Raw genomic sequence first — 27,806 nt, 5'->3', positions numbered from 1 at the left:
TCCGCGCGCTCCCGCGCACGCGCATGTGCGACCGGCCGCTGTCACGCGACCGGCCACGCCCCCCCACTCTCTCCCCGGCTTCCGTAGCCGGGCCGGCCCGCCCCGCCCACTCGCCACTTTCCTCCCCCGCCCTCCCGCCCGGGACACCGCCGCAGAGGTAGGAGGCGAGCGCGCAGGCGCGGGCGGCGAGGCCGGGAGTTCTCCCGCGCGGTCCTTGAGCCCGCCGGATTAGCCACTTAAATTTAGAGTGCCTGTATAGCTATAGTACTAATAGTAATTAGTACTAATAATAATTTTATAAATTTAATAAATAAATAAATAAATAGAGTAAGTAAGTAAGTAAATAAATAAATAAATAAATAAATAAATAGTGAGTTTTTTTCTCGAGTCCTCCAGGTTCCTGGTAGAGCTGAGGAAGCTTCTGGGAGGAGAAGCGAAAGGTCTTCAAAATGAAGAAAAAAAACCCAGAAAGTCCAGTGGATTCTTGAAGGGAGGGGGGAAGAAGGGGAAAAAAAAAAAGCACCTTTGGGACAATCTGGTGTAGCAGCATTGAAAAATTCGTTCTCATTTGGGGAGGGGGTGGAGGAGGAGTCTGGAAATCCTTAAGGCTGGACTACTGCAGAGCCCTGCTTTCAGGGCAGCCCTTGATGGCAGCTTGGAAGTTGCAGCCTGGGTAGAAAGTGGATCCCTTCCCCCCCAAAATAAAAAGTCCAAAGAACTTTGTGGGGTTTGATCTTGGAGCCCCCAGATGATTCCCAACCTGGGGTTTTCCCGCTAATTATCAAGATTTTTCTCCTAAAAAGCCCAAGTTCTCAACCTTGGCAACTTTTCAGATGGGTGGATTTCCAAGTCCCAGAATTCCACCAGCAGATAAGAAATAAAACCACCCCTTTTCGGCTAAGCAACATGGATTGAATTGTTCTGAGCCACCCATTAGGAGCCAGGTGCCATTCCAGTTCCAATAAATAATTATTATATAATGGCTGAGTTGGAAGGGACCTTGGAGGTCTTCTAGTCCACCCCCCTGCATCATCTGGACTTGTTTGCAAATGCTCCCAACCTGTTTATGATCGGAGCCCAAAACTCCCTTTAATCCAAATGCAAAAATGGGAAAAAAAGAATTTGTAACCATGCCGCGAACAGGCTCCAGGAGCTGCAGTCAAACCTGGTTACAGAATGAACCCATTTTAAAAGTTCTGGAATACACAGAAACTTTTAACCCGTCCAATGAAGTGGGATTTATCCCCACCCCCCACCCCCGAGGGGAAGACGCACAAAAGAACAAACCAAGTTAACGCTAAACCAGTTTAGGGTGCTGAACAAACCCGTTTCCTGGATCATTAAGATCGCCGACCTTTAAACATGGCAAACATGGCATTCGAGGGGATTAATAAATAAGCGTTTACTCCTTATCTAGGTGCCAACCGAGCGGAATTTTTCTGCAATGAGTCACTCTAAAAACAAAGCCCAATCTCGTTCTTTTTTTTTTTTTTTTGACACAAACCAGGATCGTGAGATGGTTTAAGACACAGGGTGGGTGGGAAAAAGGCACTTCTTTAAACACCATTCTTGCATTTATTTCATAGATAAATATGTACAGACACACAACGGGTTCTAGATTAAATTACAGGAATCAAAGCTCCCTGGGCAAACAGGGATTTCAGCTTCGTTTGTTTTTATTTTGGGGGAGTCAAAATGGGTTTTAAAATAAGGGGGAGGGATTCAGGGTTTCTCCACAGTGAAGAGGAGACCTTGGGAAGCGCCTTGCTCAGAAGGCAAAGAAGAAGAAAAGTATTTTTTTTAAAATTAAGCTTTATTCACTGGAAGAGCCACTAAATGCTCCTTTCCCCTTCTCCCTCTCTACCCCAAAATAAGTTTGCACGAGAACCAAAGCTATGAAATTGGGGTGGTCGGGAAGTTTAAAAAGGCACTGTCCTTTTTCTAAAATGAACCCGCTATCCACTCGCTCCCGTTTTCTTCTGCAGTCACGCGTTTTCCTCTTCGATCCGGTAAAATTCACGGCTTTTAAGGGCCTGGGGAGGCCTTCCTGCTCATGCCAACACCCTCCCTTGGCACAGGAGGGGGTGAGGAACGTGGGGGCGGACAAAGCGATAAACGAGAGGCAGCGGCCGACATCCAGCGGGACTGCGGTGGGCGCCATCTTCCCAGGCAGAGTCGCGAATCCTCTTCATGTCTCCAAGACTCGGATGAGGGGCAAAGGTTTCGGTCCCAGAGGCTTGGTGAACCTTTTGCTGAAGGGAGGGAAAGAAAAGAGAAATGAAGGGAGGGAGGGAGGAGAAAGGCAGGGAGGGAAGAAGGAAAAGGAGAGAAGGGGAGGGAGGGAAGGAAGGTAGGAGAATTAGGGGAGGGAAGGAGGGAAGGAAAAGGAGAGAAGAAGGAAGGAAAGAAGGGAAGGAAGGAGAATTAGAGGAAGGAGGAAGGGAAAGAAGGAAAAGGAGAGAGGGAGGTAGGGAGGAGAAAGGCAGGGAGGGAAGAAGGAAAAGGAGAGAAGGGGAGGTAGGAGAATTAGGGGAGGGGAGGAAAAGGAGAGAAGAAGGAAAGAAAGAAGGGAGGGAGGAGAATTGTAGAAGGGGAGGGAGGGAAGAAAGGAAGGAAAAGGAGAGAAGAAGGAAAGAAGGGAAGGAAGGAGAATTAGAGGAAGGAGGAAGGGAAAGAAGGAAAAGGAGAGAGGGAGGTAGAGAGGAGAAAGGGAGGGAGGGAAGGAGGAAAAGGAGAGAAGGGGAGGGAGGAAAGAATTAGAGAAGGGAGGGAAGGAAAAGGAGAGAGGAAGGAAGGAAGGAAAGAAAGAAGGAATGGAGGGAGGGAGGAGAATTGGAGAAGGGGAGGGAGGGAGGGGAGAAAAAGGAGAGAGGAAGGAAAGGTAGGAAGGGAAGGGAAGGAAAAGGAGAGAAGGGAAGGAAGGAGAATTGGAGAAAGGGCAGGGAGGGAGGGAGGGAAAGAAAGAAAGAAGGAATTGAAAAGGAAGGAAGGAAAAGGGAGGAAAGGAAGGAAGGGGAGGAAGAGAAGAGGGGGAAGGAGGTGGGGAAGAAGATAGAAAAAAGCCGTCATAGAAAAAGGAGTTGGCCCCTGAGAGTTTTAGTGCTCTCTGAGCTCATTTTCCTGAAACGTTTCATGACCCAGCTAAGTAACCACATCCGTGCAAGGAAGGGTGAAGCTTTGCCTAGGCAGCCAAGCCCTACCCTCCCTCGTCCTGAGGAGGTTACCTAGCTGGGTCACAAAATGTCTGCAGGCGAACCCAAAAGCCAACTCTCTTGAGCTAGAGAGCGGAAGTACACAACGGCCAACTTTTCACGCCAGCCACATTCTTGGTCAGGCTCACCTGCTGACCGTCTCCGATTTGGACCGGGTGCGGCTGTGCAAAGTCCCGGGGCTGGCCTGCTTTTCGATCAGGTGTTCCATGCGGTCGTGCATTTCCAGATTCTTCCGTGCAGGAAAAAAAAGAAGAAGAAAAGGGATTTAAGGGAGAAATTCCTCGCCCCGGGAAGCGCAGGAGAGTGAAAACCTAAATTGCCATTAAGGCAGTGTTTCTCAACCTTGGAAGCTTGAAGAGGGGTGGACTTCAACTCCCAGAATCCCCCAGCCAGCGCTGCTGGCTGGGGGATTCTGGGAGTTGAAGTCCACCCCTCTTCAAGCTTCCAAGGTTGAGAAACACTGCCTTAGAAGAATGTTTAAGGAGGATTGCAAACGAACCAGGTATCTGCAGTTTTTAAAAGCCTGCCCTTAAATGGAAATTTAAGGATTGAGCCGCCTGGTTTAGCAGCCAAGGTGTCAAATTGCTGTAGAAAAGTTTCCACCCCAAAAATCTGGGTCTCAATCCATCAAGAACAGCCCCCCCCCCCCCCACACATACGCAGAGCACATTTTCTGACACACAAATGGGATAAACCTATTTATCTACCCTTTGGAACAGGATACCCCCAGGGATAAGAATAATCCCAGATCTTCGTCCTTTCCGTCGGGCACTTAAGACCTTCCTCTTTCACCAAGCCGGGCTGGCATAATTAATTTTTTTCTTTCCTTTTCCTAATGGTGTAAATTTTATTCTGAAGATCTTAACTGATAAGCCAAATTGAGTTAATTATTATTTATTGCTTCTATTTCACATTTTTATATATATATGTTTATTTTGACTGTTCACCGTCCTGAGTCCTTCGGGAGAAGGGCGGCATAAAAAATTAAATAAATAAATAAAATTAAATAAACAAACACAACTTTTCTGGAATAATCGAGTGTCTGCCTAGAGTCCAACAGTTCCCAAACATTCCACCAGGGGGCAGCAGAGCACAGCTTTGCAAAACACGGTGGGGAGAGGAGGGGCTGCAGGATAATCCCAAAATCCTTAGAAAAGATTCTAGTCCTCACTGTTCCAGGTATGCAGCAGCACCATCGACAGCTGCCGCACAAGGTTATGGACAGCCCTCCCCCTCAGTCCTGTGTCTTCCCCCCCCCCCACCCCCTTGAACCTAGTCGGCGTCGCCAAGTGAGAACCGGCTCCTCACCTCGGCCTCCAGATACGCCACTCGCTCCTTGAGCTCGTGAATGATGGCGTCCTTCGACTGGATCACCGTCTTGGAGTTCTGCAGCTGAAGGGAAAAGACCCGAATTCGGATTCAGCCCCGTGTCCATCCCCAACCGGACGCCCCCTCGGATAACTTCCGGTCCTCGGCCGCTGGACCAACCTGCTCGATCATCTGCCGGACTTTCCGCTGTTGACTCTTCAGCATGTCGTCCAGGTGGTGGATCTTCTCCCGGAGACCGGCCACCTCCTTCTCTAACTTGGCCGACCTGCGACGGGGGAAAACGGGTACCGAACGGCATTAGCGGGGTTGCCAAATCAGTTCCCGGGGCTCGGCTGGGGATGTGTATTTCGGGGCCCGCCCCAGCCCGAGGCTCCGCGGCGGCACTCACCTTTCCTGCTCGGCTGCCTTGTCCTTCTCCGAGTTCCGCAGGCCCTCCAGCTGCATTTCGCCGTCTCGAACTTTCTGCAGGAGGATCTGGTGCTCCTGCGGGAGGAGGAAGAGGGAGGTGGGGTGGGACAGATGGACGGATGGATGGCGAGGCTGAGCCGGAAGGCGGGAAGAGGTGCTCTCGGCTCTCTCAAAATGCCCAAGTCAGTTCTCCAAAAGAGACTTGGACGACGGTTCCCGCTTGGTTATCTTGCTCGGGGGGTTCGCACATCCCCAAAACGGGCCTGTTTGCACCCCGAGTAATCCAGCAAGGATCTCGATGGGCTTGCAGCCTCCAGGATGCAAGACTGTCCCTTCCTCCCCGTCACCCTGGACTACAGTTCCCATCCCTGGAAGGGAGCAGAGGCTCCATTCCACGAGAGAAAGGCCCTTCCTGGGCACAAGGGAAAAGAGGAGGAGATTGGGGGGGGGAGGAGGAAGGAAGGAGAAAGGAAAAGAAAGAAGGAACAACAAAAAAAGGAAGAAAAAGGAAGAGATGGAGGATGAAGGGAGGGAGGGAGGGAGGAAGGAAAAAGGAAGAAAAAAAAAGAAAGGAAGGAAGAGGAGATGGAGGTGGAGGAATATATACCTTCTCCATGCCGGTAAGGAGCCGTTGCAATTCTTCCAATTTAAGGTCCTTCATTTCCACTTCCGTTTCGGCTTTCCGGAGGGCGATGCCCGAATGTTCCGCTTCCCTCCGATAATGCGAGATGGACGTCTGAGCACAAGAGGAAAATCCGGATTTAACACTCTTCCTGCCCAGTTAGAAACTCAGGATAATGCAGGGCTGCCGAGATCCCCAAAAAGCTTTTTCCCCCTGCTTATAAAACAGGACTAGATCCTAGTGTGCAAATGCCTCGCAATACTGGCAATCCAGGCCAGATGAGTCACGCGCTGGCCACACCCACGCCTGGTTTAGCAAAGGGGTAGCATCAGAGCATGTTAATATAAAGCAACTGGCAGTTGGAACAGAGTTCTTTTCAGGTGGGGAGGGGGAGTAGAAAATCTAACTAATTAGCATCAGAGCGTGTTATAATAATATAGGAAATACTAATGCTCCCGATAGTCATTTCGAAAAATCCTTTCTTAGTGAGCACCAAGAGGAATATATGTGGCAAATTTGCAAGAAATTCCATTTGCAACCCAATATTTTGCTCTTCAGGCTCACCTACCTCATAGGCTGCGCGATCGGACTGGTGCCTCTTCTCGGCCTCTTGAAGTTTTGAAAAGAGCCTCTTGGTCGTCTCGCGCATGACGGAGATGTCCTCGGTGGGATAGGTGGGTTCATCCTAAATGCAGAGGAGGGGGGTTTAATCCCGGGGGGTGGAGAACCCCATTGGCTCAACACACGAGGCAGCTCAGAAAGGGGTTTTAATTATCCATTTGAATAACGCCAGTATTCTTACAGTACAGGGAGTACCTCGACTTACAACAATCATCTTCTTTTAATGACCCCCTTGCGGGGTGGAGTCTGGGCATCTGAATGGAGCAAGCAGAGTATTTTTTTGGCCGGATGCTCTTCCTGTCGCCAGTACGGAGTTTTGTCCAGCAGATATATTCCCAGAGTGCCGAGAGAGAGAAATATCTGCCTCTACCTAGGATGGAACTCACAGCTTCCTGATTGTAAGACGAGAGCTCCACCTCTGTATCTGCCGAACAAAACTCCGCACTGGCGACAGGAACAGCATCCGGCCCGTAAAATACTCTGCTGGCTCCCTTCAGTTGCCCAGACTCCACCCCGAAAGAGATTATGCGGTCGTTAAAAGATGATGATGGTGGACCAATAACCTTAAAAAACGTGCACAAATATTAAGAATAAAAAACAGGGAAAGGCAAGCATTTAAAATAACGAAAAGTTAAAAATCCGGGCACTGACCTGGCTTATGGATACGGTGCGGTATGTCACTGTCCGAAGAGGCTGGAAGCCGTTTGACTTATTGAGGGGAAACTGCGTTATCGGAAATGGAGAAGGAGGAAGAAGAAAAATAAAAATGCAATTCAGCATGGCACCCACCGAGGCCACCAATCCATTCTCTCAAAAAACGGGGTGCCGAGTTTGGCCAGGGAGACACGGTGAGGGGACCCTGTTAGGAAATGGCTATTGTCTAACTAGTTGGTCAGGCAATATATAAACTATCAATACATATATTGCTTTAAGATTGTATTGCATCATCCTGTATCCTGATTGGCTAAGCTCTGTAGCCAATGTACTTAAGAGGAAGCCTGAATCATGGCTTGAGGACACTACACCATTTTATCTGCTTATTTGCTGTTACTCTCTACTTGGTCTCACTGCATAATCACTGTTTGATCATTGCTACTTGTAGTTTTTCTACTATTTATTGAATGTTTTAATGCTGAACTTGTTCCTGTCTGAAACTCAAGAAGAACTGTTTTATTGTGAAATGACAACAACTGGTAAGAAGACTTTGTACTTGGAATATCCCTGAATTGATATTTTAATTATCGCCTTATCTGTGTATGACTTGGGTTGTTATTGGACTTTGCTTTACTTTTTTCAAAAAGTAAAAGACTACCACAACTCAGTGTGTCAGTATATTAACTGTGGTTATTCACTGTCACCACCACCAACCCCCGATTCTGAAGTCGGAAGGGACTACCCCTTTCCAGAACCGTTGGGCGCGGTGTGTGTGCGACTATGCCAAGAAACACAAGGCAGAGACAGAGTCAATAAGGCTGTGCCAGCCAGCCCAACATCTGGGCACGGTTGGGCGAAGGAAAGGAGGAGTGAATCAGCCGGCTAAGCAGGCTGAGTTTTGGTGCCAGGGAGACGCAAAGCATCTCCTGCCAAGCTTGGGGGGGGGGGGGGGAGAGAATTATCCTTTCTGGGCAAAGCTGGAGGGTTTAGCAACTCGACCCAGGCTGTCAAAGTAGGCATGGATTTGGGGGGCAGGCAGGAATAAAAGCCTGTATTTTTGTGCCAAAAAAAACCCCCAAGCGATTTTAGGGGGGCAAACCTTTCCCTTAGGAAGGGAAGTAGTTTAACAGGCACTTTGATGCAAAATTTAAAGGCTGGCTGCAAGCACAAAAGAGGACATTTTTTTCGGCAAGATTTGATGGGGCGAAGCAGCCAAAATGACAAGCAAAGTTGTGTAAGTGCCACAAAGAAGAGGGGAGGGGAGGGGAGGGGAGGTCCACCTGTTCTCCAAAGCACCTGAAGGCAGGAGAAGAAACAAGGGATGGAAAGTAACCAAGAAAGAAGCAGAAGCAACCTGGAATCAAATGAGAAACTTCCTAACCGTGAGGGCAATTAACCAGTGGAACACCTTGCCACTAGGATTTGTGGCTGCTCCCTCACTGGATGGTTTTTAAGAAGAGATCGGAGAACTGTTTTTCTGAGATGAATGGAGGGTCTCCTGCTTGACCAGAGGGCTGGACAAGAAGACCTCCAAAGCCCCCTTCCAACTCTCTTATTCTGTGTCGGTTCTGATTTTTTGTTCTGATCGGAGCTCAGCCTCTCCATCAGGAGGCGATATAATTTTTTATTTTATTTTGTTTTTAACCAGCAGGCCAGGACAAGTTTGCAAACTTGGTCCATAGCAGCCAAGGGAAGAGAAGTTCAGATTTTTTTTCCCCCCCACCTCCAAACATCAGCTTCTATCGGCAGCCGGCCTCTCCCTGTTTTGCTGGCTGGGGTGCCAGGACGAGAGGCGTCAAATTACCTCTGGCGGATGACAGTTGTCGTTTGTCAACGGAGGGGGCCCGTTTTCGTGCTTCGCCCTGTCTTCGGCCCGGGCTTTCAGGTACACCTGAGTCACAACAGGAGAGAAACACCCATTGAAGAGAGAGAGAGAGAGAGAGAGAGGAGAGAGAGAAGGAGAGAGAGAGAAGGAGAAAGAGAGGAGAGAGACAGAGAGAGAAGGAGAGAGAGAGAAGGAGAGAGAGAGAGAGAAGGGAGAGAGAAGGAAAAAGAGAGAAGGAGAGAGAGAGAAGGAGAAAGAGAGAAGGAGAAAAAGAGAGAGAGAGAGAAAGAGAGAGAGAGAGAGAGAGGAAAGGGGGGGGGGAAGCCAGACTGGGAAGACCGATTTTTCCTGGGGTTGTGCCGCAACAGTGCACAAAACTTGGAATTAAGAGAACGGGAGGCAGGGAGCTTGGAAAAAAACACACACACACTGAGCAGCCGAAAAAGCAGGCTGCACCGGTTCTGCAAACAAAATGGCACCCCCAGGGGGGCCGTTCAACGCAACACACACAAAACCTTCCTTGCAGAATCGTCTCTTTTTTGCAAGAAGTTTCGAAGGCGAAACTCCAGAGCCAGCTGGAAAGCCAGGAAGGAGGCAGAAAGAAAAGAAAAGAAAAGAAAAACAAAACTTTTGTTTTCTTCCTGGGCTTTTTTTCTTTTTTTTTTTTTTTTAAAAAAAATTAAACGCGGGAAGTCTTCGGTTTACACAACGGTTCATTTAGTCGAGTGTTTCTCAACCTTGGAAGCTTGAAGATGGGTGGACAAGGCTGAAGGAAGGGAAGGGTTAGGAGGTCTGGCATGTTCTCATCGCCCGGGAAGCCCCTCACCTTAATTATCTCCTCGTCCCCCTCGTTAGACTTGACGCATTCGGACGCCAGGGCGTGGCTGCTCGTGGGACGGTTGGCCACCATGGCGAAGGCTCTTCCCACCGGCTGCGGTGAGAAAACACAGAGAGCGCGTTAAGGGGCGGGAGATAAGAGAGGGGGCAGTTCAAAGCCAGCAAAGACCCCAAAATGCACCCCTTCCCCACCCTCCAGGTTGGAGCGAGCAAGGAACTCATCCCGATTTTGTTTAGACCAACGGCGTCCGACCTCGGCCGCTTTAAGTCTTGTGGACTTCAACTCCCAGAATTCCCCGGACTGAAGAATTCTGGGAGTTGAAGTCCACAAGTCTTAAAGGGGACCCAGCTTGGACCACCTCGACTGAGACGGAGCTTTCCAGCTGCTGAAATTCGGCAAAAACAGAACGAAGGTTGCAGAAACGGGGCAAGCCTACCTTGCAGGGCTGGTTGGCGCACAGACTCACCTTTTGCTTTACTTGGTCTGGTCGGTCTCCCGGAAGGTCATTCTGCAGAGTCAGCCTTAAGACTTTGACGCTGTCCTGGAGTCACCATAAAGGGGGAGATGGAAAGAGAGGCAGTTAGCAGCGTTTGGCTCATGCAAATGTATTCATATTTATTTTAAATTATCGGCTGTTCCACTCAGGGGGCGTCTCTAAGCAGAAAGGGAAAATATTTCTCTATAGTTTAGGTCTGGGAGAGGAAGAGAATGCAAAAAAAGATAATTTTCCGTGGCAAAGACTTTGCCGTTTGCAACACGCCAATGGTGGGAGAGACGGAGGAGAACCAAGGCAAGATTAAAAATGATATTCAAATCAGGCCGTGACTGAAATTAGGCGTGGGAACCTCATTTCCCTATGCAAATGAGCTGCCTAGCGTGCCAGGTGTCTCCCACCAGATGTTCTCATCCAACGCTGATGGATCCCGCAGCTTCCTACGGCTCCTGCCCACCCCTTGATTATGGCTAATGCAGGTAGTTCTCGACGGAAATCACATGACCCCCCCTCCCCCTTTGGCGACCTTCTGACAAGCAAAGTTAACGGGGAAGCCAGATTCACTTAACAACCAGGTTGTCAAGTCTGACACAGGTTACTGTTGTGGTCCGCTGGCAGCGGAATTGGACAGTGAGGAGGCTGGGGAGGAACGTGGGCCAGTCCTGGAGCCTGGAGAAGGCTCGGACAAGGGCTCTGCATCGGAGGCAGAGAGGGGGCCAGGGCCATCTAGGAGCAACTGCCCCGTTGCGACTTCCATAAAGCATTTTGACCTCCAGATGAGGAAGGCGGAAGAAAAAAAAAAATCCTCGTGCCCGTTTAAAACTACGCTCGAGCGGGAAGAGACGTAGACAAGTTTTCCTTATCCTCAGCCGTAATGGAATGACACCTTCTAAACGGCGTCATCGCCTCCGTATCTCCAGAAACCATCGGGCAAACAAATAAAGTTAACACGTGGGATACTGCAACTTTGCCAAATATGGCAGCGGAAAAGGCAGCCAGCCAAGATCTGGCAGGTATAGGTGAGTCATTCCTATCGGCTGTCTGCCACGTTGGAGGTGTGGCAGCCGGTTGCAGGCCACAGCAAGGAGAAGGTGGAGGAAGAGGAGGAGGGTGAGGGGGGAACAGCTGGGGAAGCCCCCCCTTGATATGATATAGGGAGAACAGGGGTCACCCCCCCCCGGAGAAATACCTAGGAATTCCTGGGAATTTGGAGGACTGCTGGCAGAGCAAATTCAGAGCAACTCTCTTGCAAACTTTTCCCGGTTTTGCAACGCTCACCTTGCAGGGTAGACTTGTGGCCACAGGGGGACCCATGCTCCCCTGCCGGATACCCTTAGCCAAAACGACCCGTAACAGTCTGAAACTGCGAAGAATTCCAGACATTTGTTAAGATCGTGTTTCTCAAACGTGGGCCCTTTAAGAGGTGTGGACTCCCAGAATTCCTGGCTGGGGAATTCTGGGTGTTGAAGTCCACACCTCTTAAAGGGCCCATGTTTGAGAAAACACTGATTTAAGAGATGCTGTTTTTGCCCAGTTTTATTATTTAGGGGTAAATCCTTCCAACAGAGGTGTAAAAAAAAAAGACAGGAAAAAAAAAAGGCAGGGTATTTTTTAATGTATTCTGTTCCAAGCATAATGGTCTGTGGTCAGGATGAAATCCCCCTCGAGAAAATTATGCAGCCTGCAGGCTCGATTCACGGGAGGTTGACTCAAGAGTAAGCCCCATTGAGGGTTTCCTACGTTAACCAGAGAGATCAAAATACGAGAAGTGGGTTTGTGGCGTAACCACTAATGTCGGGTTTTCTCTGCCAAAGGTCGAGAACAGCAGTGATTTCTTCGGATAAACTTTTACCGAATTCCCCACCCAGCGCGAGTCCAAAGTTTCATTAAAGTTCTTTTCTGCTTGGAAACTTTAGCCTGCATACACGGGGGGGGGGGGGGGGGAAATGAATGAAAGTTTTGAGGATCAGAATGAGTTTGTTGTCCTAGAAACAAGTTATAATGCAGAGCAAATAATGAAGAAGATAATTATTATTTTTTATATTACTGCCCTGAAAAAACTGGATGTCATTCCTTCCTTCCTTTACACCTTTTCCTTTTCTTCCTCCATCCTTTCCTTCCTTCCTCTTTTACCTTTCTTCTCTTCCTTCCTCACACCCCCCTTTCTCTATTTCTTCCTTTGCTTTCCTTCCTTCCCTTTCTCTTTTTCTTCTTTCTTTCTTTCCTTCCTTCTTTCTTTCTTTCCAGTGCAAATCTCTACCCTATCCATTCCCACCAGCAACGTACCAAAGATGCCACCAACAGACACCCCTCCATACCCCAAAAGTAGAGAAAGTGTCTTGGATATCTTATTCTTCTTATTCTTCTAATTCTAATTATTTTTCCGCCAGAGATCGAAGCTTACATCCGGCAACTGGAAGAAACCGGGTTTGACAAAGGTGGTACGACTCAGTGGTGAAATCAAAATTTTTTTTTTACTACCGGTTCAGTGGGCGTGGCTTGGTGGGCGTGGCAGGGGAAGATACTGCAAAATCTTCATTCCCACCCCACTCCAGAGGAAGGATACTGCAAAATCCCCATTCCCACCCCACTCTGGGGCCAGCCAGAGGTGGCATTTGCCGGTTCTCCAAACTACTCAAAATTTCCGCTACCAGTTCTCCAGAACCTGCTGGATTTTACTCCTGGTACGACCGACTGATAGCAAACGGGGCCTTCACAGCCCCTCCACCGCAACACAAAAAACACAAGGAGCCATTCCAGAATTTCCTTCTCTCTCTCACACACACTCACACACCCTTTCGCTGTTGCTGCACGCAGCTGGCTAGCCAAGGTTGCAATCTCGCTCTTCAAAACTGGCAAGACAACTTTGCTTTCCAACAGAGCTGTCAAAACACCCCTGTTGTCTAACCCTTCGCAACTCCTGATAGGATCAGCGACAATAAATTTGGAGGAGGAGGAGGCTGTTCGGAAGAGCTGACAACCCCCGGTGCCAGTGTGTGTAAATTGTGTAAATTGGCCTCGTTTTCCTGAGCTAAAGAAAGTCCTTTTTTCTCCTCGTCTGACCTTCTGCCGAAAGCCCATCGGCTTCTTTTTTGGTGAAGAGTTTTGGCCGGATGCCGGAGAAGAAAAACCAACAGCATCCAAGAACACATTAAGTCAACACAATTAGGCCTTTTATCTCGTGGTGTTCCGGGAAGAATGAAAAATACGCCTCGTTCCTTCTTCAGGAGGCCTTCGCGACGGAGGGGAGGACCTTCCAGAGAAGATCACCAGAAGTTTCCACTCAACCCACCCTGTTTTTTTTTTTTTCACACACCGCCATTGTGCGTGGAGAAAAAAATAACAATGAAGGTTATCTTATCTTAACTGGACCCCAAGAGCATAGAACAAATGGTTGTCCAGTCTGTTTTTGAAAGCTTCCCGGGATGGATGGATGGAGTACCTACAACTTCTGAAGGCAAGCTATTCCACTGGTCAGTTGAGCAACCTAAATATGATGGATAAATAAATCAATTGGGAAGCCCAGCTGATAGGAGGTTAAAATAAAATTAATCAAGTCTAGGAGATATGAGAACGGTTCCTTTGCTCCAAACCAGCAGCAGAAAAATTCATGGTTGCAACTCCAGGTAGAATCCTAGAGCTGGAAGGGACTTTTGAGGCCTTCTAGTCCAACCCCTTTGGCTCAAGGCAAGAGACCTTATAGTAGCACTCCGATCAAATGGTTGTCCGGTCTGCCTTTGAAAACCTTGAGTGATGGAGCACCCACAAGATTGCAAGGACCACAAAAGCGAGAAACTCAACAGCCTTGAGTTCAACAATAAGTTGCTGAGATGTTTCCTCAATAATATTTACCCATCAACCAGCCAGATCAGAGTCCAAGGTCTTCTTCAGAGATTAAAAGAAATATGGGTTGTTTTCCCTTCCCGGGAGACTTATAAAGATAATTCTTGAGTTACATTCCAGAAAGATTCATAAAAAGCATGAGTCATCAAGAGGGAAGGGAAGTCAAGGGCTGGGACCTCTGGATGGCTCAGGAAATTGATCCACCATCCCAAAATTACTTGGAGAGAAGAAGCTTCATCAGATGTGGTTGGCCAGCAGAGAATTTTATCCAGTAAAAATTGGCCTACAAGCCAACCACTCGCATGTGTCACACAAGACTTCCTTTTTTATATATATTTATTATATATTATTTTTATTTTATATTATAATATAAAATTATTTTATAATATAAAATAAATATAATATATAATAAATATAGTTTATTTATACATTTTCAATTAACATATATATGTGTTTTGTGAACAGTGTATTGTCTGAGTCAGTTGCTTACATAACAAAATTTTCCCATCTCCTAATTTCTATTCTATTTATCCAACCATTTAAAAAAAAAAAAAAAACAAATCCCATTATTTGAAAATATTCTGCATCTTCCTTCTCTTTTATCTTTAATGTCAGTCTATCCATTTCTGCGCAATCTAATAATTTTCTTTTATTCAATTCAATCTTTATTGATTAGTCCTTGGGCCGTATCAAAGTGCAGAATTCCAGAAACAAATTATTATTAAAATTTGATATATATTTTTTTAAATTACATCATCTTCTCTTGGTGTTTCCTCGTTGTCCTGCAAGACTTTCAAAAATGGGGCAATGTCACCCCCGTTTTTAAACACTGCTGGTAGTCCTTGACTTACGACACAATCGGGACTGAATTTCTATCCCTGAACAAGGGGTGCTTGTTCAACGAGCCACATCCAATTTTACTGCCTTTATGTGCCGCGGACAGTAAGTAAGCGAACCGCTGCAGTTCTTTAAAGTGGAATATTGTGCTCGTTAAGTGAATCCGGCTTCCCTATTGGGTTTTGCTCATCGGAATGCCAGCTGGGAAGGCCGCAAGTGGCGATCACACAAGGCCGGGACGCTGCAGCCATCATAAATACGTCATTGGTTGCCGAGCAGTGGTGGAATTCAGCTGGTTCTATCCGGTTTGGGCGAATCGGTAGTGGCGGCTGCAGGAGGCTCCGCCCACCCACCTGGACGGCATCACATCCCGTTTTTGACGCTCTGCGCATGTGGGGACGGAGAGGTGGCACGCGCGCTCACGTCTGCGAACCAGTAGCAAAGGTAAGTGAATCCCCCCCGTCCCGTTGCCAAGCGACCGAATTTTAATCGCACAACCGTAGGGAGGCAGTCGTAAGCCACTTTTTTTCAGCGCCGTCGTAACTTTGAACGGTGGCTAAAAGAACGGTTTTAAGTCGAGGACCAGGTGAATTTGTGATCTGCCTCAGTTCACAAGGGCACCCAGAGACTCCTACAATTTAGGGAGGAGGAGGGAGACAAGGCTATACTTTCACAACTGGGGAACTGGTTTATTTTGTGAGATAACAACTATAATTTTAAAATCCCCAGATTGAAAGTCTCTGCCGAGAGAAGGTGCATATTAAAAAAAAAAAAAAAACTTCTACCCAACGTTGTTGAAAGCCTTAATTCATCGCCCCATTCTTTTTTTAAAAAAGTTGTTCTTTCTCGTCTCCTAATTACAGCTAATAATTCTGGCAACGAGCTGAATTATTCAGATTTTTTTATTTTATTTTTAAAAAGTTTCTTTCCAAAAAAACCCCCCGAAGCCTATAAAAACAGCTCAACTTTATTGGACTGGGCCACCCATAAATTCTTTATTTTCAAGCGGGCAACGCCTGGATCTGGATGTCAGGCACCGAACAGGAGAAAAGAGCAAACACTCTGTACATGTTCAGATGTCTTTTTTTTTTTTACTTTGTCAAGGAAAAAGGAGGAGGAGGAGGAGGAGGAGGAGGAGGAAGGGATAGTCTGCAATTAATTCTAGAAAGAAGAGTGGGGAAAACGGAAGGTAAATTTTCTTGGCAAGTTGTAAGAAATCGGAGATAAAGTTGGAGGCACCGAGTCTGTAAATATTCCAAGAATCCGGGTGGGAAAATGCAGACGGCTAGGAAAAATAAAAAGGGGGGGGGGAGAAGAGAGACAGAGAAAAGCAACACCCACAACATTTTCAGGAGATGACACTATCCAGATATGCTTATCAGCCCCAGTTTTAAGGAGGGGCTGGAATTCTGCAATCTGTCTTTTATCCGTGGGAGAAAATTTAATCAATGCAGCCAGACCAATTTTTCCCAACTTCTTTTTAAAAAAAAAAAAAAAGCCAATTTTGGATTTTGGCATCTTTGTAAAGAAGGAAAAAAAAAAAGAAGAGAGCATTTTCTCCACCTTGGGGAAGAGACACTGAGACTCCTGTCCTGAGTCCTCCACTTATGTCAGTTCGCTTAGTGTCCGTACAAAGTCACCAGGCACTGGAAAAAGTGAGTTATGACCATTTTTTCCACACAACGGTTCGCGGTAACCCTGTGGTCACATGGTCAAAATCCAGACTCCTGCCAAGTGACTCAGATTTATGATGGTCATAAAATCGGGCAAGCTTCACTTAACAAATGTCTCGCTTAGCAACAGAAAATTTGGGGTCGTAAGTCGAGGACTCACTGTAATTGGGTCTCCGTCGATTCTGCCTCACCCCAACCTTAATCCTAACCACCAAATTGTGTCATTATTTTCCCTCTGAGCCAGGTGGGGGGTGAGTTTCACCTGGTGAGGTAGCGGCTTCAGAATTAATCACCTTTGTTATTTTTTTTTCAGAACTGTTTTTTTCCTTGAATCAAAAGATTGCAACTTGACACCTTGGCTGCTAAACCAGGCGGCTCAATCCTTAAATTTCCATTTAAGGGCAGGCTTTTAAAAACTGCAGATACCTGTTTCGTTTGCAATGCTCCTTAAACATTCTTCTAAGGCAGTGTTTCTCAACCTTGGGAGCTTGAAGATGGGTGGACTTCAGCTCCCAGAATCCCCCAGCCAGCAGTGCTGGCTGGGGGATTCTGGGAGTTGAAGTCCACCCTTCTTCAAGCTTCCAAGGTTGAGAAACACTGTTCTAAGGTTTGTTGCAAAACTCAAAACCTTCCTTGTTTTGAGCATCAATCTAGCGGGTTGCTCTAAAAGTACTTCGTTATCATTTTAAAAGTGAAATTAAAACAAAGGGATTGTTCGTAAGATTCAATGAACTATCACTGTGTTCATCCATAGAGGGGGAAAAATCCATCCTTAATACAAAATGTGTTTAAGAGTGTCATCTTTCTTTTTTTTTTTTATCCTTTGAAATAATTCAGGCACAATTAAATTATTTTACAAACCACAGACACATTAAAAAAATATAATTAACAGACCTCAATGGTATGTACTGCACCAAAAGAGCTATCTTTAATTTATAGAGTTCGGGCTGCATCTAAACACTTTGCCTTGTGTACGCCATAGGGGTCTCGTTTATTCAGGAATTATTTTATTTTACAGGGTCTCCTCAGAGAGGGAGATGGGGGGGGAGAGTTTTAGATATGATAAATGAATAATGTAAAAATAAATAAAAATTCCTTTGCTCTCCAGGAGGCCTACCAAATGGAAATGTATGTAATAATTCAATAAAATTCAACCACAGGACTCCTCAATTTTCCAAACCGAGCCGGGGACCGATGTGTGAGTTATCTGCACACACCCTGCCTGGAAACACAAATACACACACACACACAAATTCTCAGATGTTATGTAAAAAGACAGCTGCAGCCCGCCTACCCATCCATGCCTGCCTGCCACAGAGATCTGGATGTCGGAACCAACTGAGCAAGGCATCCATCACACTTTATTCCGAATTATTTTCCTCTTTTAAGGCTCCAAAAGCGAATTTATCGGGGATCAACATTTCTACACGCTCCCACCCCCCACCCCCTGAAAGGCTTTGCTACCAAATTCTGGATTCAGATTAATTTGGATCCAGAACAGACACTGAAAAGGAAAAACAGAAGCAGCATTCCATGAGGTTAAGTGAAGCACCTTTGAAAAATAAAGTTGTTTTGTTTGTTTTTTTGTGGGTCTCTTTTAACAATCCTCTGCAATCTCACAAGTTCCAACAGCAGGATCAAGGAATATTATCCTAACTAATATCCTAAACCATGATGCATTTCTGGGGAGGGGAGGGAAGTTGGGATGCATTCCAAGGAGAAAAATACAACTTTTGCACAGGGAAGAAGGGGTGCCAGCAAGAAAAAAAAAATCCATCCATCCATCCCCCATCAATCAGAGGTATTGATGAATTATCATCAACGATTAAGGTTTGGTGCCAAAACAAGCCAAAAAGCATGGTTTAAAGCCCCCCAAAAGGGGGTGCTATCTTTAAAACACCCCCCCCAACAGACACACACCAATTGCAAAAAAAGGGGGCCTTTCCATAGGCAGGATTCCAACTCCCATAAGTCACAGCCATCAAACAAGCTTGGGGATGGTTTGATTGGCGGCTCTCCACGCTGCACTGCAGAGACATAAATTCAGGGAAGGTGGCAGCCGGCGCTGACTTTAAAAATAAAATAAAATAAAATCCAATTTTTTTGGACGCTCCCGAGCGGCCATTCAACATTGCAATAGGGATCTTATCCCTATTGCAATCTCCCCCATGTAGAGAGAACATATATTGCAAAAGGCGCTTTGCTTTGCTTTGCTTTGGGTGTTTCTCCCTCCTTATCTGATGCACGTCACTTCCCAGGACTTTTTCCCATGCCAAAAGCGGCGCTGCTTTTTCTTTTTTTTTTTTTGGGGGGGGGGTGTGTTAATTTTTGCGCTTTTCAAACCAAAAGCAAAAGAAACTTAGCAATGCAAAAAAAAATGCAACGGTTAAAATGAAGCTGCATTGGCCCTTCCTCGTCCTCCCCCCCCCGTCCAGGGGCTCCGCACATGCTCGCTTACCGGCTGCTCGTCCGCCGGCTGCAGCTGCACCAGCGTGCAAAGGCCGCGCGAAGCGCTCATGTCCGCCGCGACGCTCCGGCGCAAATGAGGCGGAGACCGCCACGCCCGCCGCTTATATACCAGCCACGCCCCTTTCCTGACGCCCCCAGCGTTCCGAACCGCTCCAAACCACGCCTCTCTCCTTCCACGCTAGCGGCGGCTGGCCACGCCCCTGCTCGAAGGTGGTTGGCCGGTTTCCTGGGAGGAGGTGGGGGGAAAAGAGCCTCCTCGGGCTCCGCCCCTTCGACTCTCTGCTCCCGCGCATGCGCCTTGTCCTCTAGTAGTCTACCTGAATTTTTTTTTTTTTAGTAACTTTATTAACTAAGGAATTAGCAACGGGTGTGAATGGGGTGGGGGGGCGCAAGGAGGAAAATAGGAGTGTGGAGGTGGTGGAGGAAAAAGAAGAAAAAAGAGAGGCTAATCTGCTGGCTGATTTCCCTAACTCAACTGCTGGACTACAGTGCCCATGGTCCACAGCCAGCTGGGGGGGGGGGTGCTGTGCATTATGGGAGCTAGAGCTGCCTGCTATGGGCCATCCATCTGCTCCAGCCTCTACCAAAGAAGCCTGAACTTTTTATTTAGGAGCGGCCCTTGCCATGGATGGATTTTTTTTGTATTTATTGGATTTGATAAATATGATCCATTTTTATTTATTTATTATTTATTATATATATATATATAATAAATATATTTATATATATACATATATATTATTGCTTCAAAATAATGGAGGTGAGGCAAGGTAACCCATGCATTTAAAAGCTACGAAAACGCCCAGATGTTAAGGGCGGGGAGAAGGAGAGGGGGAAAAATAAAATAAAAATAAAAACAACTGTGCCAAAAATAGGAAATCGTAATTAAGGCCCTTTTTTTAAAAAAAAAAAAAGACTCCTTCCTGCCTGTCCATCATTATGTTAAAATTGTGTCAAAAAGAACCACAACCCATCAACGGAAACCCCTAAGGAGAATTTCCCCCAGGGGGGTTATTGAGAGCGGATAGGTGTGGTTGGGCTGCCCAGAAATGCAGGTGTTTTTAAATTTTATTGCTTTTTTCCATGAAATGTCAGCCGCAACGCCATTTCCTGTGCTGCCTAGAACAACAACAATAACAATAAAGCAGCTTTTTGCAGGAATAACAATAATTTCTTAAAAATCCTTCGCCGCCCAATTCCTACGGCGGTTAAGAAAGGCCCCGAGTTCAATCCCATTCAGCTGAATTGGGCGGCAATAGAAACGGGATAAAAGGGAATTAAATTTTATAAAAAAAACTCCCTTGGAGCCAGTGTTTTTTTCCAACCTTGGCTGTTTTGAAACAGTTGGACTTCAACTCCCAGAATTCCATGCTGTCTGGGGAACTCTGGGAGTTGCAGTCCATGAAGGTAGTAGGCTAGGGAATTCTGGGAGTCGAAGTCCACCTGTTTTTAAGCTACCAATGGGGAGAAACACTGGTTTAAGCCGTGCAAGGGAGATTAAAAACAAAAACATTTCCATATGGAAGAATTATGTACACATGAAAACGGAAAGAGAGTCCTAATGGTCTCTGAGCATGGACAAAGTGCATTTGGCCATGCCAGGGGAGCAATTCTCTCTCTAACCTTCCTCTAGGGCAGTGTTAGCAATCTTAAGCAGCTTTAAAACGGGTGGACTTCAACTCCCAGAATTCTATGCTGACTGGGGAATTCTGGGAGTTGTAGTCCCCCCCCATCTTAAAACTACCGAAGTTGAGAAACTTTACAGTTTCAATGTTCAGAAGGACGATGCCAAAAAATGTTCTTGGTTCTCACTGAGCTGGACGATAGCTTTGCGCAAACATCACCTCCATGCAGACCAAGTTGAAAAGGCCAACAAAGGAGCTAGTCCTCAGGGAGACGAAGAAAAGGGGGGAGAGGGCTGGGCTCTGCCCTTGTATTTTCCTGGGCTTGTTTTTCTGCTCTGGTTGAAGCAGCACCTGTTAAATCCGTCCTCTGGGCGTGTGAAGAAGATGGGTTGCCAGCCAAATTACAGAGATCCCTCTGCCAAAATCTCCCCGTTGCTGAAAACAGATCCTGGTTTCTGCTCCGTCTCCAGTGGGGGGGGGAGGAAAAAAATCTCCCCCCAGCCCAACTCCACCCTCTGGTCCGATGCCAGCCTTAAAATCGAGTTTTCCAAACATTTGCTCCCACAAACAACACAAACACACCCTTCATGGTTTGGCTGGGTTCGCGCTGCGGCTTGTAAACCTAGGTTTGTGGCTCAGCGGGGGACACGCCCAGCCCCTTGGCAACCGAGGCATCAAACCCAGTTTGGGGTCACCTGCGAAGCCAGTAATGGCTGTTCAAACACAGCTTGTCTGCCCTCCAACACTGGGGAAAGTGGTAAAGATTATTCTGCGTATGGATAGGGTTTGGGCACAGCCTAAACCATGGTTTGCTTAACCTGGGTTCATCAAAGCCAGGGAGTCCTCGATTTACGGCCACAATCGGGACCGGAATTTCCTCTGCTAAGCAAAAGAGTTGTTAACGGAGTTATTTAAGATTGATTTCACCACCTTTTTTTTTCTTTTTGCCACCGTTGTTAAGTGAACCGTGCAGACGTAAAGCGAATCCGGCTTCCCCGTCGACGTTGCTTGTCAAAAGCTTGCTTCCACCATCATAAATGCATTTAGTGACCATTCAAAGAACAATGGCAACGGAAAAAGGGAACCGTGTTTCACACTTACGACCGTGGTTAAAAATCGGATGCTTGGCAACCGACTCACATTTGTGACGGTGGCAGTGTCCCGGGGAAGCGAGGTTCAACTCAACCCCCTCGATAACGAGTTGGAACAAGCGCAGGGACTCGCTTAACAACGCTGGCAAGAAAGGGGATTAAAAGGGAGCCAAATTCACTTAACAACCGTCTGACGTAGCAACTGAAAATTAACCTCCATTGCGGTCGTTAAGTCGAGGGCCACTGAACGGCACCACGGGGGCTTCCTACGAACGCGTAAATCCAGTTACTCGCTCCCTCGGCGGCTGCCGTTGGTTCCCTCCTTCTCGCTTTTAATTTTTCTCACCGCCGGGCACGCCGGAGGCTGCCAACGCGTTGACCTATTTGCCATTTGGCCGCTTTCATCCCAAGGGGAGGTAAGAGCTTCGCGGATAAAGCTGCACTTCGCAGCCGTGCAAGAAACAACCTGCCCAACGGGTCCGACCGGATTCTGTCGGCTGGCCTGCACGTCGCATTGGTTGTGCTCGCGAACGGCTCGGTGCAGGTCGAGCGGAACGACGGGCATCCGAACGGTTTTTTTTAAAAAAATGGAGGAATATCGGACACCACCGAGATGCCGTCCCTCCCTTCCCGTCGCTCAAGGGGTTCCGTCAGCAAACGGGGCTGAATTTTCTTTCCAAAGGGATCCAAATTGGTTTTCTCCAAAGATTTTGGGTCCTTCATTGAGGCATCTGAACACATCTAAATTGTTGGTTGTAATAAACTGGGCTATAGTTTTTTTATTTATCTATCTATATCTATCTATCTATCTATCTATCTATCTATCTCTATCTATCCATCTATCTATCTATCTATCTATCTCTATCTATCCATCCATCCATCCTCTACATCTATCTATCTATCCATCCTCTATATCTATCATTTATCCATATCTATCTATCCATCCATCCATCCATCCATCGTCTATATCTATCTATCCATCCATCCTCTACATCTATCCATCCTCTATATCTATCATTTATCCATATCTATCTATCCATCCATCCATCCTCTATATCTATCTATCTATCTATCTATCTATCTATCTATCTATCTATCTATCATCTATCCATCCTCTATATCTATCATATCTCTCTCTATCGATTTATCTATCCATCCTCTCTATCTACCTACCTACATACCTACCCACTCATTAATGGAGCCTTGTGAGCAAAGCAGACGTACAATCAAGGGATGCTAGACAGTATTTTTCCTTCAATCGTTGGGATTTTAGCCAAATAAGCATAAAAATAACAGACTCGGAAGGGACCTCAGAGGTCTTCTAGTCCAACCCTCTGCTCAAGCAGGAGTCCCGGTGTTATTTCACACAAATGGTTGTCTAAACTCTTCTGGCCTTTTCCCTGGATACTTGAAAAACAGCCTGGCAGTTCTGCCAAAATGCAAATTTATTTGCATTAACCGAGGAGGAATGGAATAAATGTCAGGCAAATGAGCCCGCTACAAACGTTTAAATCGGCTCCTCTCACACGGTAGCGGATGTGAATAACAGCCAGCATCTGTTTTCTCTCTGGAAAAACATGGGTTGTTGTGACAATCGTAGCGCAACAACAACTGAAAGGCAGTTGTGTCGTTTATTTTCCTTTCAAAGATGTTGTAACAGTAGCCGGGAAGAGTTTGAAAACTCGTTAATTTCATTTACGGAAGGTATTTTCGTCAAGTTAGGCTGTCCAACCTGCCTGGGGTGTCGTTTCTCCAGCCAGATGGGGGAATGCAACGAGCAGGGTATTTTTCTCACCGAGCGTCCAATCGACAGCCAGGGAGACACATTTTGGGAAAACAGCCAGAAGGATTTGGAAATCAAAAGATACGGAGCGAGAAACTCTGCAGGGTCGGGACTTTTGGGGATAGACTGCACTGCTGGAGGAGGCTCTGTTTAGGATCAAACTCCCATCCGGGAAAGCAAGGGAAGAACAAGCCCGTTTGGAGACCAACAAAAAGCACAACAACACAAGAAATGAGATGCAGCGTAATTATTTGAATAATTCCATATTTTTTTTTCCGTCTTGGCCCCATACATGCCAGGCTGGGCAGAGAGGCTGCCAGCTGCCAACCTTGGTGCCAGAAATTGGCAGAAATGTCCATGCCTCCCTTCCAAAACACACACACACACACAGACACTTTCTCTTTCTCCATGGATGCTGTGCTTGAAACTCACCTGGATACACCACCACTTGTTGTTCTCTTCCCTGGCGGGACCGGCGAGGGGGGGCCCAGGTGGATTCCCCAAGGCCGCAGCCGGCAGGGAGAATCTCCTGGACCGTGCCCAGAGCTCCTGGGCTTCTCCGGGATTCAGGCCCTCCGTGCACCACCATCGTCTCACCTGCCCGCCGAAGCTCCCCAGCCGGTCCTTCCGCCACCTCTCCATCCCTGCACGTCAAGGTGTGTCGCTCGGCCTCCTCCTCCTCCTCTTCTTGAGGATGCCGTAATTGCTACGTTCCTGAGCGGTGAGCTCATCCCGTCCGCAGCAGCGCAGCTGCCCTCCTCCTCCTCCTCCTCCTCCTCCAGCACCTGTTTGCCCAGCAGTGGCTGGAGCAGCTAGTTGGGCTCCCCAAACTGGGCAGAGATGCCCCCCTCCTTTCTCCGGGGAATTAAGGAAGGAGCACAATAACACGCAACTGATTTGCAAGAAAGGATGGCCAACCTGGCTTGTTGCAAGCCAAGCCAATGTGGGGTTGTCCTCTCAGCAGAGCGGGGAGTGGGTGGTGGGGAGAACTGTCCAAGTATAGAATGGCAGGGCATTTCAAGGGTTAAATGGAGCCTCCCTGTACAAGGGCAGAGTATCTGTGAAGTGCCCGGAGGTGGAATCGAGCACTGGGGGTTGTGTTTCCATCCTAAAACATGACAAATAGCTTGTTTTTTGGGGGCTAATTCCCTATGAAAGTAGTCCTCGACTTACAACGGTCCATTTAGTGACCGTTCGAAGTTATTAACGGAGCTGAAACAAGAGACTTAGGACCATTTTTCACACTTAACCACCTCAAAAAAGTGACTTACGGCCATTTTTCACATTTACGACCATCGCCGCTTCCCCCGGGGGTCAACGTGATCAAAACTCAAGACGCTTTGGCAACTGACTCACATTTATGACGTGTCACGTGATTCGTGGCCTTCTGATAAGCAGAGTCAATGGGGGGCTGGGGGGAGGGGGAAGCCGGATTCGCTTAACAGCCATGTAACTCAATTAACAGCTGCTGTGGTTCACTGCGGCGAGGAAGGTTGTAAAATTGTGTGTGGGGGGGGGGGAATCACTTAGCTGTCTTGGTTTAACGACAGAGATTTTGGGCTCTGTCACGAGTCAAGGACTACTGTAGACTGCTCCTGCCCATGGGGGCTCCGCTCAAGTCAAGAAAGATGCGGTCTCCCCCAATTTTTTCCCACCTTGGGCTCAAAGCAGGAGCGGGTTTCCACATAATTTTACCACCGGTTCTCCACGCACCAAAAATGTGAGCGCGCGTGGCCTGCATGCACGCACGTGACTTAGAAAACGTGGCGAAATGGGACGGCATAGCGCCAGGCAGTGGTGGGTTTCAATTTCGTTTGCTAGCGGTTCGCTCATGCGGGTGGGCGGAGCCTCACGTCGCTACCGCTATCAGGCAAACCGGTAGCAACCCACCACTGGCACCGGAGCGGGAGGGGAGGAAATCCTTCGCGTCCTTTTATGCTTTTCTGAACTCGGTTGAACGGAGCCCAAAGAGTCCATCAGGACTCGACAGGCTGAAGTCTCCCAGGGGAAGCTCTTCTGTCCTGACGTGTCACCCCCGGTTGGATCTGGAGGCTTTGGGGGAAAGGAGGGATGGGGAGAAGGAAACAGGGTGGCTGCGGAGAGAGGGAGGAAGCGACCGGGAAGGAGGAGAAGAGAATTAAAAGGGGTGATTTGAACCCTCCGGGCGGCTTCTCCTTCGGCTGAGTCACCGCGACTGATAACCGGGTTAGTGGAGGAAGGAGCCGATTTTGCTGAGCAATTGAAGGAGAGTTTTTCTCTCTTATCACCACCTGGGCGGGGCTGGCAGAGAAGGGAAACCCGGGAAGCGCCCGGGAACACCTTGGCTGAACGACCCGTCTGGGGAAAAGCAAGGAGATTAAAAGCTTAAAATAAAAACTGGGGCTGGGCCAAGGATGCCTTTTTTCCCCCCCTTTTTTTCTTTTCTTTTCTTTGAAGCTAAGGTGGCTCTTCTCCAACCACCAGGAAAGGAAGGAGCCCCACCCTCACCCACCCCCTGAAATCTGGGCATCTGATTATCACAAAGAATTGGTAGAAAAGTGGAAAGGATCAGAGGTCTAAAAGGAGGAGAGAATTGGCAGTTTCCATTGGCAGAGTGCAATTTATCTGTAACTTGTTTGATCTTTCTTTCTTTTTCTTTTCTTTCTTTCTCTTCCTTCCTCCTTCTCTCCTTCCCTTCTTCCTTCCTTCTTCGCCTTTTTCCTCTTCCTCTTCTTCCTCCTCCTCCTCTTTCCCGTTCCTCTTCCAATTCTTCCTCCTTCTCCTCCTCTTCCTTCTTTCCGCTTCTTCTTCCTCTTCCTTTTCTTCCTCCTCCCCTTCATCTCTCCTTTTTTTCATCCCTTCTTCCTCTTCCTCCTCATTCTGTTTTCCCTTCTCTATCATCTCTCCTCCTCCTTTTCCTCCTCATTCTATTTCTCCTTCATCTCGCCTTCTTTCTCCTTCATCCTCTCTTCTTCTTCTCCTGCTCCTCCTTCTTCCAAAATACGATTTTCTAGCCAGACGTCACACATAGTTATTGCACAAACAAGAGAAAGACACAAATGCCGGGCCTGAGTTTTCACAGCAGGGGCTGGCACCCGAGCCGCCCTAAAGTTCCCAACCTTGACGCAGGGACAACCTGTGTGTCTTAACACACACACACACACACAGAGACACACACTTGTGTAAGCAGGTGAAAGGAGGACAATGACCCCCTCCAATGTCTTATCCTGCCTTGTCTAAGCTGAGCTGCGATTCACCTGGGCTGCCGCAGGTTGTAAGCCTTGGGGGAATATTCCAGATGGAGAAACTGACAAGGTCACATCCCCAACAGGTTGCATTTGCGTAAGAAAGTTGTTAAAACATTGTCACAAAACTTACATGGTGCTTCGGTTCTAAAACAAAAGAACGAAGTGATCTCATCGATGACGAGAAATGGCTAATTGGGAAACGCGAGCAACAATGGCCTTTTGTTTGCGCTCTGAACCCGTAAAGGTACACTGCTCCTTTACACGGAGGCTCCGTTTCATGGGGCGGATAGCTTTTAGAATTTTTGAATTCCAGATAGATCTTTCGGCCCCTTCTTAAAGCAGCAAGTTTTATTATGATTATTTAATTAATGAATGTATCATTTTAATTCATTTATTAATTTTATGATTGGAGATGAATTGGAAGGGGCAGAGAATAATAGCTTTGGATCCTTTTTTTTTATTTTTGGCCCCAATTTCTTTGGGTGCAACAACTCCAGATTCTAGGAATAAATGCCATTTTCCTTTGGAATTCCTTGCATCACTTTTTTTGCATAAAAATAAATAAAGAGCTTATTATTATTGGGCAGTTAGACAGGAGAGAGGATGGAAAGAAGAGGGACATAACTTTAAAAAAGAAAGATTAAATTTTTTTTTCTACTTATAACTGCTGCGAAGGGGATGGGAAGCCATTTTCTACCTGTTTTCTTTCGCTCCCATTCCAACTTTCTTTCTTTCCCCCTTTATTATAAAATATTATTTATTTTTTTTATAAAATCAACATAGAAGGCTTTTGATTTGGGGGAGTTTTCTCCCCTCTCCTTTCTTTATATTAGTTTGCAATTGTTTTTTAATCTCCTGGTTTAAAAGTTTCAATGACACACATAGGTGAAAAAAATATTTGTGTGTGTCATTTTTCTGCAGGGGTTTTTCCCCCTGTCTTTAATTCATTAAAGCCAAAAATGAAGAAGGATGTGTTTTATTTTTCCTCTTCCCTGCCCAAGGGGGAAATAAAAAAAGGTGTCGATCTTCCTTCCCCACCAGCTGCTGGATGATGGTTTCATCCTAATAAGCGGCTTAGGAAAAGAAGCAAAGGAAGGGGGGGAAAAATCTCCAATTCTCACCCGCGTAGATTAAAGCTGGCATTTTAAGCGTCTTGACACCCAGCCCAAAAGTTCACCAACGTATCCGGGAAGGAATGCACTCCAGGGTGACTCACTTTTGTTTGTCTTCCACAGAAGGGAAACTGAGGCCACGGG

The 27,806-nt window shown here is 47.0% G+C and overlaps 1 protein-coding gene across 2 annotated transcripts; it reads right to left on the bottom strand.

Annotated features, from left to right (window-relative positions):
* Positions 1-1,555: 1,555 nt before the first annotated feature.
* TUFT1 (tuftelin 1) lies at positions 1,556-23,980 on the bottom strand. Of its 2 annotated transcripts, none has more exons than XM_087881201.1 (12): positions 23,756-23,980; positions 9,976-10,050; positions 9,498-9,602; positions 8,651-8,737; positions 6,844-6,915; positions 6,140-6,256; positions 5,557-5,685; positions 4,930-5,024; positions 4,701-4,806; positions 4,521-4,604; positions 3,341-3,441; positions 1,556-2,252 (listed from the first exon to the last, which is right to left on the bottom strand). In XM_087881201.1, the coding sequence occupies exons 1-12, from the start codon at positions 23,963-23,965 to the stop codon at positions 2,189-2,191; spliced, it is 1,245 nt and encodes a 414-aa protein (XP_087737327.1). In that variant the 5' UTR covers positions 23,966-23,980; the 3' UTR covers positions 1,556-2,188. The 2 variants fall into 2 exon arrangements, with proteins under 2 accessions (XP_087737327.1, XP_087737328.1); XM_087881202.1 differs by lacking the exon at positions 23,756-23,980 and adding an exon at positions 18,814-18,895.
* Positions 23,981-27,806: the final 3,826 nt, after the last annotated feature.

Source organism: Pantherophis guttatus, chromosome 18 (assembly GCF_059756535.1).
Source record: "Pantherophis guttatus breed Tessera chromosome 18, ASM5975653v1, whole genome shotgun sequence".
Taxonomy (NCBI): domain Eukaryota; kingdom Metazoa; phylum Chordata; class Lepidosauria; order Squamata; family Colubridae; genus Pantherophis; species Pantherophis guttatus.
This window is presented reverse-complemented; position numbering and strand designations above follow the sequence as displayed.